This window comes from Vombatus ursinus, unplaced genomic scaffold (genome assembly GCF_900497805.2).
Source record: "Vombatus ursinus unplaced genomic scaffold, bare-nosed wombat genome assembly UNPS02014810.1, whole genome shotgun sequence".
NCBI classification, from domain to species: domain Eukaryota; kingdom Metazoa; phylum Chordata; class Mammalia; order Diprotodontia; family Vombatidae; genus Vombatus; species Vombatus ursinus.
The window spans coordinates 3,214,676-3,228,794 of record NW_020954588.1 but is presented as its reverse complement, the minus strand read 5'-3'; the positions used below and the strand labels follow the sequence as shown (position 1 = coordinate 3,228,794).

General features: G+C 37.9%; 1 protein-coding gene across 4 annotated transcripts in view; it reads left to right on the top strand.

Annotated features, from left to right (window-relative positions):
* COL4A4 (collagen type IV alpha 4 chain) overlaps positions 1 to 14,119 on the top strand; it is a 149,794-nt gene that overhangs the window by 37,869 nt on the left and 97,806 nt on the right. For 3 of the 4 annotated variants that reach the window (XM_027875990.1, XM_027875989.1, XM_027875992.1), the window contains exons 5-12: positions 2,703 to 2,837; positions 3,066 to 3,110; positions 3,566 to 3,682; positions 6,402 to 6,470; positions 8,814 to 8,849; positions 11,576 to 11,638; positions 12,363 to 12,398; positions 12,609 to 12,650. In XM_027875990.1, the coding sequence (XP_027731791.1) occupies positions 2,703 to 2,837; positions 3,066 to 3,110; positions 3,566 to 3,682; positions 6,402 to 6,470; positions 8,814 to 8,849; positions 11,576 to 11,638; positions 12,363 to 12,398; positions 12,609 to 12,650 (543 nt within the window). The remainder of the gene's footprint in view (positions 1 to 2,702; positions 2,838 to 3,065; positions 3,111 to 3,565; positions 3,683 to 6,401; positions 6,471 to 8,813; positions 8,850 to 11,575; positions 11,639 to 12,362; positions 12,399 to 12,608; positions 12,651 to 14,119) is intronic. The other variant, XM_027875991.1, reaches the window with a different exon arrangement.

Below are 14,119 nucleotides of genomic sequence, written 5' to 3'. Positions count from 1 at the left end.
CGCATTGAAGAGGCGGGAGACAGGGATATGGCAGAAGCTCCGTTTATTAAGTGCTAGTAGCTTTCTTTTATATCCCTAGTAACACCTGATCAAAGCATGATCTCCATGTGAGAGCCAATCACCAAGTCTGCTGGACACCTGCAGCCCTCGTGTCAGGGGTACGAGTAGGATTTTTCTCCCAATGAGAGGAGAGCCGAGCCAACTGTGGGAGCTGCGTGTCAGCAAAGGAGAGGTCTTGTGAGACTTCCTTGTTTTTGCCATGCAACAGGTTGTGACCCTCAGCTTCTGCCAAGAGAAGCTAGAACTCCCATGGGAAAATTCTCCCAACATTTTTTTATAGTGTTTTTGTTTTGTTAGGCAATCAGGGTTAAGTGACTTGCCTAAGGTCACACAACTAGTACGTGTCAAGTGTTTGGTCTGAGGCCAGATTTGAACTCAGGTCATCCTGACTTCAGGGCCAGTGCTCTATCCACTGTGCCACCTAGCTGCCCCGATCTACTCCATTTCTGACCTGGATGAATTCACTGGACTTAGTTTAGCTTCCTGACCAACCTTAGTCTCACTGCAGCAGAGAACTGCCAGAGTCAAATACCGGCCTCAGCCTTCCCTCTAGCAGAAATAACAGGCACATACTATCATGCCCAGTTGATACATACATACATATATATATATATATTTATCAAGCAAGTTCTAATTTTCACCTTCATCTTCCTGCTCATTTTCCATGCATTTCTGTTCTATCATAATTTGGCACAAAAAGGAGGAAATTTATACATACAAGATCAAAGTTGAATTTGGGAAATTTTGTTAGAAATCTCCAGTGGGAAAGAGAACACTTTTTCAAAAGCATCATTGAGCCATAAGAACTGGGAGAGAAGCCCAAGGTTATCAAAACCACCCTTGTTAGAGGTATCAGATCTTTGGGGGTATTCACTGAAATCAAATAGCTGAGGAAAAACAAACTGTTTTTCTCCTAATGCTTCTAAATGCTCGCTGTTTTCCTGATTGAATGTTATTGTTTGTCCTGGTTGGTAGAGGCAAGAGGAGAGAAGTAGCTTGTTAGAACTATTTGAGCCATGCTTGGCACATAGTAGGTACTTAATAAATGCTTATTGATTGACTGACCTCAATGCCCCCTTTGTTGGTTTATAACAAGAAGGAAAAATAACTCTCTCCCTTAAAATGGACACCCTGAATTTGAAAAGGGAGCAGAACCAGAATGTCACAGGTACACATATAATCAGGAATTCTGTTCCTTACCTTCTTGGTCGATGGTAGAAGTATGTCTGAACAAAGGGCTTTCTATACCCCTTTTATTCAGTGTACCACTTCCTCTATAAGACCACAATGATTGTGGCATTCAGTGCTCTTATGTTAGAGAAGACATAGAGAATTTTTCTCTTCTTTTTTTTCTGTGATTTCTCTTTCTTCCATGCTGGAGAAGTTGCCAAGTATTGTTTTATTTCAGATTCAGGAAGAGGATTAAGACAAGGATCCGTCCCTCTTGAACTGTAAGGTCAACAGTTCAGTTTTCATAGATTCAGAGGGATATCAGAGGCCATTCAGTTCTACCCCTTCATTTTTATAGGGAATGAAAGAGTCCCAGAAAAGTGAATTGACTTGCCCAAGGTCACACAGATAGTACATGTTATTTTTGTCCCTCTATATATAAAGACACTTGAAACTGAGTCTGATTTAAATGAAGAATCAGGCAAAAGAAGTCAAGAAAGAAAAGTAAACACTACCCTCTTCCCTCCCCCTACTCCACCCCCAATTGTAAAGTACTGTGCCATCTGAATTAAAGTGATTCATCTAGGCAATTTTTCTTCTTTTGTTTTACTTGTTATAGTGAAGGAGCCTTTTCTTGATACTCTAAAGAGAGAAGATCTTAATGTAATGTCTTATTGAAGAACAGAAATGATAAGAGGGGAATATTTAATTTGATACTTCCAGAATGGGTGATTGTCAGGATGTATGATTCCTCCAATGCCACAATTTATAACCCTTCTCTGTACTTTGATGTACTAATACATGTGTATACGTTTTATATATGTGCATGTATGTATATATATTATATACACAGACACATATTCATACACATATAAACACGTGTGTGTGCCTGTGAGCGTGTGTGTGTGTGTGTGTGTGTGTGTGTGTGACCAACCTTCTGGAGATGAATTCTCCCAAATACACCCAGAAGACTCTTCGGCTGACAAAAATACAAATCTGTCATCAGCCCAATGCTCAAAGCCTTTCCAGCTTGTGCCTTGCTGCTGTAGCCTTTGAATACAGTCATTGGAACACAACATGGAGGGATTAATTGCAACAGGAAGAGGGGAAGTGTCAGACTACAAAAGAGACAGTAATTGCTTGGGAGGACTCTGCACAAAATTTATCATTTGTATTCCTATTAAGGTGAGCTATTCCCTTACTTAAGTTTCTCTGCAGAATGATGCAGGTCCAGGGACACATTTCCTTTTTTTTTAATTTGTTTTTTGGGGGGCTAGGCAATGGGGTTAAGAAGTGACTTGCCCAGGGTCACACAGCTAGTAAGTGTTATGTGTCTGAGGCTGGATTTGAACTCAGGTCCTCCTGAATCCAGGGCCGGTGCTCTATCCACTGCACCACCTAGCTGCCCCTAGGGACACATTTCTTAGGATTAGAGTATACTACTTCAGGACCCTATCTTCTCTTCTTTTTAGGGCCAACCTGGACATCTAGGGCCTCAAGGCCCTATTGGAGATTTAGGACCTCCTGGGCCCATTGGATTGCCAGGAGAGAAAGGAATGAAAGGGGACAGTGGACCTCCTGGACCAATGGGAGATAAGGGAGATAAGGTAAGATTTTTTTTTTGTAAATAAAAGATGCAATATTTGCTACTGGCCATTGAAATGACATTTTAAATATTTGTAAAAGCATTAGAAATTATATCTCTTAGTATAAAAATCCAAGAAAATAGTATAAATTTTTTTAACCTATGGATTACTATTCTCATTAAATTAATTTACTTACTATTCTAATCACAGAGTATCCTTTATGTTGGTTTTGCTTTCTGATACTTACAGGGCCCAACAGGAGTACCTGGCTTCCCAGGCTTGGATGGCATACCTGTAAGTAACCCTTGAAAAATTCTCATTAAAAAAATGAAACTCATTTAAGCCATGCTTACACATTTGAGCCAAACCTGAGACAATGCCTTACTTATCCTTATATCCACATGTGCAGGAGAAATATAAGGACTTAAAAATTTGTCTATCCCACTGAAAAAGGAAACGTGATAATTGGGAGAATGAAAATGATGCATTTGGAGCCCAAGGTTTTCAAACAGGCTAAATGAAGTTTCCAAAATGTGAAATCACTATATCACTTGATATGGCACCAGGTGCCGTATCAAAAACTGTGACTCCATTCTTAAAGTTACGTTTTCACAATGGGGATGCCTGAACAATTAACAATCTCCTGTTTGGGTATCCAGCCACTTAAACTATTTTGCTTCATCAAATATTAATAATATATTTGAAGTTCATAAAAGTACCAAATATAAATGTTATTTTTTTTTCCTCAGGGCTATCCTGGACCTCCAGGGTCAAGAGGCAAACCTGGCATTGATGGCTGCAATGGTTCAAGAGGAGATCCAGGACTTCAAGGAGAGAGAGGAGCACCAGGACGAGAAGGTCCAGCTGTAAGACATCACTTGCATATGACATTAGAAATCAGTGTGCCTTCCAAGAGCAAGCCTTGGGGGTTTAGCAGACAGATGTATATTCAAGTCTGTAACTTGTCAGCTCCATAGACCATAGTCTACAACATGAAAGTCCTTGCCTTTTATTGTATGTAGAAACACTCTGGGAAACTGTGAAGTGAAAAGTTATTAATAAAGCAAGAGCAATATGTGTATATATATATGTATATAAGTAGATATTTATATATCATCTAGTTGTCTATCTGTCTATCCATCCTTCCATCCATCCATCTATCTATCTATCCATCTATCTATCTATGTATCTATCTATCATTGGAAATGGTCAAGGTCTCTGAGCTACGTATAAATAGGGAGTAGAATTTTGCCATAAATTTTCATAGTGGAATTTTACTTCTTAAATAAAATTTTTAAACTTAATTAAAGGGGAAAAATACTTAGGCTCAATTACATCTCTTGAAGCATGAATAATGTGAATGCTATGCACTTTTTCCAGAACAGGTACAATTGTACATACAACCTTTGTTATGATAGAATATGATATAGTGCAAAGAGAATTGATTTTGGCATTATTGGATCAAAAAGTGATATTGGACCATGGAGGCCATAGAATCTAATGCTCTCATTTTAAAGATGAGGAAACTGAGGCAGAAAGAAGTAAAGTGCCTTGCCCAGGGTCACACAGCTAGGAACTGTCTGAGGTGGGATATGAACCCAGGTCTTCCTGACTCTAGCCCCATTGCTGTGTCCACTGCTCTATACTATCTGCATTCAAATCCTGGCCCTGCTTCTGCTTACCTTCTGACTAAGGCATGTGACCTTAGGCCACTACCGTCATCTCGTTAGGACCCAGTTTTCTGATTTGTAAAATGGGAAGAATAGACTAAATGATCTCCCTGACCTCTTCCATCTCTGTCATCCTATGATTCCAATGCATTGATGTGACGCGTCATTGACCTCAAGCTCTTTAAGGCAGTGGGGTATATCTCATTGCCCTAACATGCATGTACTCATATCGCCACTAAATGAATAATTCCTGATAATGATGAAAGGCCCTTTTATTCCCTCTAATGGATATAAAAATTTCCAAGCTGAAAACTATCAAGTAAACAATATCCCAAGTCATTTAGTTGCTGGAACAGGTACCCTAAGCATGCCACAAATAGCTTCCTTTTCATTGAGTTCACTAGGAGTCATTTAACTAGATCATTTTCAGCAAAGTCCAAGTTCCCAGTTTTTCATGAACTTATTCTTCCCCAAACATCCTGGGCTTGAACCAGAGGTTTAATCTTTGATGTCTCACCTTCTTAGTGCTGAAGTCTGTCTTAAATAGAGGTCGACCAAGGAATATACTTTCATTTTTTCCTTGCCTTTCTTCCTTTTTTTCCCTTCTTTTTTATAAAGGTTAGAGGTACTGCAGCCATTTAATCTGATTTCTTGTGACTTATTTGTCTCTGACTGATTAACCATCATAGACTTAGGTTGTTTCTGGTAAGACTTTCTTGCTTTAGAGATATATCTGACTTCTGATTTTGTCTCCCGCTTCATTGGAGCCAAGGAAAGTACAGAATTCGAATGAAAGCACAGCTTTCATAATAAAAGCTGGATTTTTTTTAGTGCCCAAAGCAAAATTAGCACTCACCCTTTAATTGCGCAACTTCTTAATCTTTCTAGCCACCTTCTGCATAGGCTATGGATCTAGGCCTTGAAGGTATCTGAGAGGCCCTTTTGCAGATGAGGAAACTGAGGCCCAGAGAGGGCATAGAGAGATAGTAAGCATCAGAGGAGTAATTTTTATCATTCAGTCCTATCTATGCTAAGTACACAGAGAATCTTGTGTACAAAGAGTGATATTGTATGTAGGTAGGTGGTCCAAGGAATAGAATCCTGAGTTTGGAGTTAGGAAGACCAGAATTCAAATCCCACCTCAGATAATTTACTATCTAGGTGACCATGCACAAGTCTCCTAATACTTAGCGGTCTAAGGTTCCTTATCTGTAGAATGAGGAGGTTGGACTCAGAATCCCCCAAGGCCCTTTCCAGCTCTGAATCTATTCCTATTCTATAAAATCAGTAATTTTTTTTTATTTCATCCTGGCTTGTTATTATATGCTCAATGAAGAGGAGCTACTCCTGCCCATGTATTTTATTTTTTGGAAATAAATGCATTTCAGTTTCCTTAATAATTAATTTATAGCTATTAATATTAGTAGTTTATTTTTTTCTTCTACTGATAATCCTTCAGATTTAATGCAAATTTCTGATAGATATCAAATATATGTTTCAGAAGCACTGGATAATTATAGTTAAAAGTAGTAATACGATGTAGGGAACAAAGAAGCAATGATAAGACATTGTATTTGAAATTACTAGTTAGACATTCAGTGGATTTAGTGCTGGGCCTGCAGGTAGGAAGGACTCATCTTCCTGACTTCAAATCTGACCTCAGATACTTAGTAGCTGTGTGACTCTGGGCAAGTCACTTAACCCTGTTTGCCTCAGTTTCCTCATCTGTAAAATGAATTGGAGAAGGAAATGGCAAACTACTCCAGTATCTCCGCCAAGAAAACCCCAAGTGGGGTCTCAGAGTCAGATCTGACTGAAACAGCTCAGCAGCAACAACAAAATAACAGTGAGCATGAATTAGAATATACTCTAATGGTTTTGTACTTTTCCTCCTAAACAAATGTTTGATTTTCAGGGTCTTCCAGGGCCAAGAGGAGAAAAGGGGAATTCCGTGTATATTTCAGGTGCTATTAAAGGCCTCCCGGTGAGTGTATTCCAGTAGTTGTTGAACTGTTAAAAGTGGTAGCGCGTCATTAGTCCTAATTGCCTAATGAATTCATTATAACTTCTTGTACTTTGATGATTTAGGCCATCATGTTCTAAAGAAACCAGAAATGCTAAGTAGGAGCAAAGCCAAGTGATTGTATGTGTTGTTAATGCATGCCTGTGCAGGTAGAGCTATTTTTGTTTTGTATTATTATAAAGATACACTGCTACACTTGTAGGTACAAGAATATTGCTATAAAGTATCTACCAGAACAGTAACTGTTAGTTACTATGACTCATGTGCCATTTATGGATGTGGTACTTTTTAAGTATTTACTTTTTTGCTATCAAATAGTAGGTAGTTGAAAGTAGGCAATTGCAAGGGATAATTTAATTAATGAGAAACTACAGGGACTTCTTTCTCTCCAGAACTTCACAAAATATTATCTAGAAACCCAGAGACAATAGGAAATGGGGCCCCAGAAAAGCCAGAGCCAGTACAGGGTTTCATCCCATTATAACCAGAGACTGGGCAGAGACAAGGAAAGCTTGCAAGGCTTTGTGTCCAAAAGTGGCAAGAGTGGAACTTCCTTGAGAAATGAACAGAAAAGGAAGTTCAGAAGGCATTATGGACAAGAAGAGCAATTTTAAAAGTAAAATGTAGAATTTATTGAGTAGCTTTTAAAAAGTAAGTGGTATGAAAAGAGGTTTTATAGTTTTATAGAATGATCTTATCGGTGCTTAAGTTCAGAATAAAAAAATAAAGAAACAAATTCAATTTGATGAATATGTATTAAGCATCTATTATTTGCAAGATGCTGTGCTTAAACTGGCAAGAGGGGTGAGCATATGCCCCTGAAAATGTCAAGAACCTCAACATTAAGCCAATATTAGCTTTAAAAAATAAAGCAGTCTAGAGTTCTTAGCAAGGAATGATTGTACAAAAAGCAGGCTCAATCCTAAGCCCCATTCTATGTGCCAGTCATTGTGCTAGGTACGGGGAATCCAGGTACAAAAGGTAAAACCATCCCTGCGTTTAGGGAGCTTCCACTGGAAAAGGGTATATAACATGTACATATATGGGTAGATACAGAATAAATATAAAATCAGTATGGCTTTAGAAATGTATTGATCTGGTACCCAAATGTGTGCCTAGTTTCACAAGTCATTTTTCTAGCCAAAAGGAAGGATTGAAGGTAGAAAGTTTTAGTGACATTGACTATGGGAGATCTCGGTTCATATCTTGACTCCAAAACTTCTAAGTTGTGTGACTACAGGCAAGGCTTTTAACCCCTCTGAGCCTCAGGCGACTTTCTAAGACTGCATACCAAATCTTAAAGTTGCTGGGGTATAGAGTGGGAAGGAGGTTGGGGAGAGGCAGTGTTGTTAAATTGGAGGAAGAGTAGGATGTACTGAAGTAGGGATAACCCTTCAAGGCTGGTGCAAAGTGGTTCCTGCTCATTGGTGTTGTTTGTCCCTCATTCTCGAAGAGGACCATGACGTCAGGAAGACGATGCCATGATTTGTGGGTGAATTGAGAAAAGGCTGTGCAAGCTTACCAGCCTCACTTTTTCCTGTGGAGCCATCTGGGTCCAGTGGCCAGATTTAGATCAGAAAGGTTGAGATGGCTGCCTTCCTGCTCATTATTTAAGGTTGAAAGTAATGACTCCAACTACTCCATTATGTATATGTTGATATGACTCTCACGTCCTTTTCTAGACCCTCCTTTAGCTGACCTTCCTGATGAGGGGGGCATTGGGCTATACATATGTGTATACATATTCCTGTCACGTGGGTGGTTCCACCAACTCTTGGCTCCTCCTTACTTGTAATGAGGTCATGATCTGGGTCAGTGGGTAGAGTACCCACATTGACAAAAACATGGATCCTTACAGCATTGAGCTAAAAGTTTTCACTAGTCTAGGCATGCCATCAGTTTTTTTTAAAAAATTAATATTCTATTTTTCTCCTAGTTATATGTAAAAACAATTTCTAACATTTGTTTTAAAAATTTTTTTGAGTTCCAAATTCTTTCCCTCCCTCCCCCCACATTGAGAAGGCAAGCAATTTGAAATAGGTTTATATATGTGCAGTCATGCAAAACATATTTTCATGTTAGTCATATTGCAAAAGAAAACAGATTAAAAAAACCCAAGAAAAATAAAGAAAGTAAAGAAAAAGTATGCTTCAATTTGCATTCAGACTCCCTCAGTTCTTTCTCTGGAAATGGATAGAATTTTTCAACCTAAGTCCTTTAGAATTGTCTTGAATCATTGTATTGCTGAAAATACATGTCATCAGTTGTATTTATTTTGCCAATGAAATGATTTCAACGTTACAGGGAGATCAAGGCGATCCAGGACCTCCGGGTTTACCTGTAAGTCTCTCCTATATGGATTATGTGTCTTCAGCCCTTCTTGATCAACGTGTGAAGTCAATTTTTTGTCATCTTAGGGATTAACTGCTTTGTGGGTTTTCCGAAGCAAAATTTTAATCACAGGCTAAATTTGTCCTGACTTTCAGTTCACCTTGGGCTGGCTCCCCCATGCACATCTAACATTTGGCTCAATGAATTCAAGATAATTTTAACCTACCTTAAATATAAAGTAAATCTTCTGGACAAATAAAAACTACATAACCCCACAACAACTTAAGGCATTGAAAATCCTGGTAAAATCATTTTGGATACCTTATTTTGAATTATCCAAATGTTGCTACTGTTCTCCATTGATCAAAAATTGATTGATGTGCCATTCCTAGTGCCACCTTCACTTCCTGAAGCATCATGACCTCATAATCACCCCTATTTATAAATGATGATGAGGTTGAAAGCAGGGACAGGTTGCCCTATTAATGATCCACATCTGATATGGCTTTCTAACCAAGCTGACTTTCTCAGATTTATGTACATCTTTTGTCAGGCAGGGAAGGATGACTTGACTTTTGTCATTGATCATCCAGAAGAAATACCTTTTGTGTGCATGTAAGCAAGTAGATGACTTAACATGTCCTTAAAATAAATACTATATCATATTTGCAAAGAGAGAATAATTCTATTTTAGACCATTATATCATCTGAGGTGTGCAAATTGCTCAATGAGAACAAATAGTCCTTTGTCCTTACCTTCCCCAGACTGAGAGACAGTGAGAGAAATTGGGAAAAGAAAATGGGAAATTTGGGGGAAAAAAACAGGATTCAGGAGACTTGGTTTTGAACCTCAGTTTTGCCATTTCTTACTTATATGTTTGTGGGTAAGTCATTTAACTTTTCTGTGCCTTGGTTTTCATCATCTATAAAATGAGGGGGTTGGACTAGAAGACCTTAAAAGTCCTTCCATGTAATGCTAACGTGAGCTTCTATTTCAATGTGCTAGTATTTATCATTTATGAGAGGAAGTGTGGGATATTTAGCCTTAAAGCCAGTAAGACCTGGGTTCAAGTCCTCCCTCTGATGAATACTGGCTGTAAGATTCTTGGCAAGTTGTGGATCAATGTGTAAAGTCAACCTCTCAATGTTATAGGCCAGAAGTGTCAAATATGTGATCCATGGGTTCCATTTGGCCACAACACTCCTGAGCAGGGCCCAAACCAGATTAAAACATCATAGGGAAATATTTAACAAAAATAAATAAAAATACAATAAAACATTAATAATCTCAATATGTGATTTTCCAAGTCAATATTTGCCCCCAAGGATCCTTATGTATGGCTTAGTGACTCCATTTCTGAGTTAGATATCATTGTTCTAAGCAGCTCTCTAAGACTGAGCAGCTAAGATTGGTAGAAATAGGTTCTTTACCAGGCGTTCCCAACATCAATGAAAACACAGGTCCAGACACCCATCCCTAATGTGTGTACATATGCATACATACACACACACACATATGTATATGCACACACATACACAATATGCATTTACACACTTACACAGTATATATGTATATATGTATAGACAGTATATATGTACATGCACACATGCATGTGCATGTATATACATCTATATGAATGCCACACACATCATATATCCATGCATGTACATGTGTATACACACACCTGTATGCACACACATGTGTATGCATACACAAATGCACACATGCATATACGCAAACATATATTTGCATACATACACATATTTATATGTATATGCATACATACACATGTGTACGTGCACATGTGTAATACAAATATATGTGCATGTGTGTATATGTGTAGCACACATATTCCTATTGTATATATGTGTGTATATATATATATATACACATATACATCTCTCCTTATCATATATATATATTTATGTAAATACTAGGGTACAGAAGATAGTCTATGCAGTAATGGGCCAGGTCCCCAGAGCCAAGTCCAAAGCTGTGTATCTATTCATCTACAGTTAACATTTTTTTAAATGCATGAAATAATGTAGAGAGGTAGCATAGTATAGTAAAGAGAAGGCCATCTTTGGTATTTGAAAGACCTTGATTCAAGTCTTGCCTCTCATACATTCTAGCTATGTGACATGGGCAAGTGCTTCATCATCCCAGTGTTCTGGATAATTCTTTAATACAATGTATTATAGTTCAGTTTCTTGTCTGTATTAGTGAAGGGTATTTCCCTGCTGGGAGATCCCTATATCAATAAAATCACAAGTATAGCCCTCCAGAGGGGGAAAACATAGTAAGAAAAGAAATCAAGTAAATATTGTTCTTATTTTTAAAATATATCAAACATATAACTAAATACATGGAATTATGTTAATGTTATTCGGAAGTTGCTTTTGAACAAGCGACCCCATATTTCTTTTTTGTAACTTTCTCTTAAAAAATCCCCAAATTTAGAGACTTATAATTTAACCAAGGAAGACACTTACAGATCAAGGATCACTGTATCAGTTAGAGAGGGGGCATTTACTAGACCCTGAGTGTGTCAAATTTTGACTCATATCCTGAGGTTTGGTGGGATTGGAAGTCAATAGAATTCCGACTTGAAAATGAAGCCTATGAGGGCTTTTTTAGGAGATAAAGGGTATTTTTAAAGTGCTAGGATTCCATGTAGACTTTGTGATAAGACGGAGATTTGAGTAAACAAATGCATTGTTTTTTCTCATGCCAGGGACCTCGAGGAGCAAATGGATCTGTGGGTGAAATGGGATTTCCAGGGATGCCAGGTTCTCGAGTAAGTATTACAGTATTATTGGTAATATTCTTTATTTTTTTCCCCAAATTCAATTTGTTTCTTTGTCAAAATCTATACCACAGTCACTAACTGTAACTTCAAATCTAGTTAGATGGACTATCACTGTAAACATTCATGTTTGCTGATGTTTGTCTAGTTAATAATAAAAAAGAAAAATAAATAGTACATAAAATTCCCTCTAGCTATCAGAAAAATAAAAAGCCATTATGTGGTAACAGACTAAATTTAGAGTCATGTGGGTTCAAGTGCTATCTGTCTCCATCACTTATGGGTCACATGGTCAGGGACTAGTCATTAACTTTCTGGGAGCCTCAATTTTCCCATTCGTCACTGGGGGTAATACTTCTGGCACTAAGGGCTGATGTAAAAAAGACACATTTTTTAAACTTTAAAGTATACCGTAACTGTGACTTGTTGCTGCACTACAATTGTTACTGTCAACAGCAGCAACAACAACAACAATACTGTTGGGCGTAGGGAGAGTGAAATTGTCATCAGATCAATGCAAATCCATCACCATTATTGGAAAGCCATGTCTTTCTGGCAGTCAGGAGCATTATCTTCACGTATCACAAATAACACATTTATATTTTTACATTATTGAATTGAAATTGAGGAGCTGCTTAAGCCATCAAATGGCGAGACCATGCCTCAGAATTCTAGATGAACTGATTTGTTTTTGTGTTTGTGATTGCCTTTTTAGGGACCTCCAGGGCACCCTGGGAGGCCAGGTGATCAGGTAGGAATATACAAGTCAAAGAATTTCCGAATGGAGTACAAATATATAGGTGTAACTAACTATTCATGTTATTTTTAACCTTTTGGATTTTTCCTTGCTAGTGGGCATCTCAAAAACTTTTAATAAATTCCAATAAACTAAATGATTAGGTAGAAAATTTACATTTAAATTTTTATGAAAACATTAACTTCCTTCTTTTTTTTCTCTTAGGGTAATCCAGGTGTTGGAGTAAAAGGCCAAGTTGGAGATCCGGTAAGGATAGTATGCATTCAGGAAGCACCTGGGCAACATCCATTTGTTGTCTAGTTACTGTCCAAGGATAGGTCTCAGCATTCTGCTGTCTTTGATTTATAGCCAGGTGGTGCAGTTGCTAAAGCTTTGGCCTTCAAGTCAAGAATCCCCAGGCTCATACCCTGCCTCAAACACATACTAGATGTGTGACCTTGGGCAATTCACCTAACCTCTTCCAGACCCAGTTTCCTCAGCTGTACAAAGGGGATGATGATGGCTCTTATCTCCTAGGAATGTTGGGAGGATTAAATGAGAGACTTATATTTAACACTTTGAATACTTTAAAAGTTAGTGATGGTGATGATGGTGATGATGATATATATACACCTGACCTTTGGCCACAGTGATTAGCATTATTTACAGGATAAATTTAATCTTTAGGCTAACTCACATACTAAGCTTCAACTTAATAAGAAGGGGATAAATGTTATTGACTAAGAGAGATCCATATCAGCAGGTATATTTTAAAATTTCAAAGAAAAACTTCTGTGTTCTTGTAGAAGACCCCTAGTTTTGCATGTTATTTAATATAAATTGAATTTATATTGAATTTGAGGCCCTCAGGTCCATCCAGGTAAACTGATAAACAGCACCACCTGACATGATTATACTGGTGAGTGCTCACACTGAGACACACTCCTTCCGACTGAGCTTTGAAGCAGAGTGTTTAGGCAGCAAATTCACAGAGCAACATTCAAGATTCCTCAGCTGTATAATGGGGATGGTAGAGTTGGGACGGACCTTCATAAAATAGCCTTCATTACAAAATAGCAAGCACCGTACTTACCCATTTTTCCTTGTGGCAAGGAAAACTGCCAACGAGTTAGCCCAGTGAGGCCAGTGGTATCTTTTCATATTTAAAAATGTTAAGTGTAGTATATGTGGAGAGCGGGCAGTGTTGTTATTTAAATTTTATTTTAACATTCCTTCTGTTGTACTCATTATGGTTATATAAGCCTTTGATATTCTGAATTATTAGGTAGAAGAAGGCAGAAAGGAGGAAAGGTAGTATGTATGTCATGCCACTAGGAGAGAGAGAGACAGAGAGACAGAGACACATAGATACAGAGAGACAGAGGCAGAGGGACAGAGACAGAGACAGATACAGAAAGACAGAAAGAGAGATTGATTGATTGATTATGGCTCAAAGGACAACGCTCTAGTCATCACTACTAGAAAGCCATTTGCAAATGCATGTCTCTACAAGTAAGAAATGGCTTTGTAAATATCTTTAAATTATGGCTAAAAGATACCTTTTTTGTGGCTAATCAATGCAATTAGCAGAGTTAAATGTGTATTATTGAAAACTGTATTTTAATTTGCTCTGATACTACTTTCCAGTTAATTCTGTGAACTATAATTCTGAATTTTAGTATTGTTCCATGACTCACAGGTTAATCTAATCTTCCATCTCTGGATAATTCAGCATT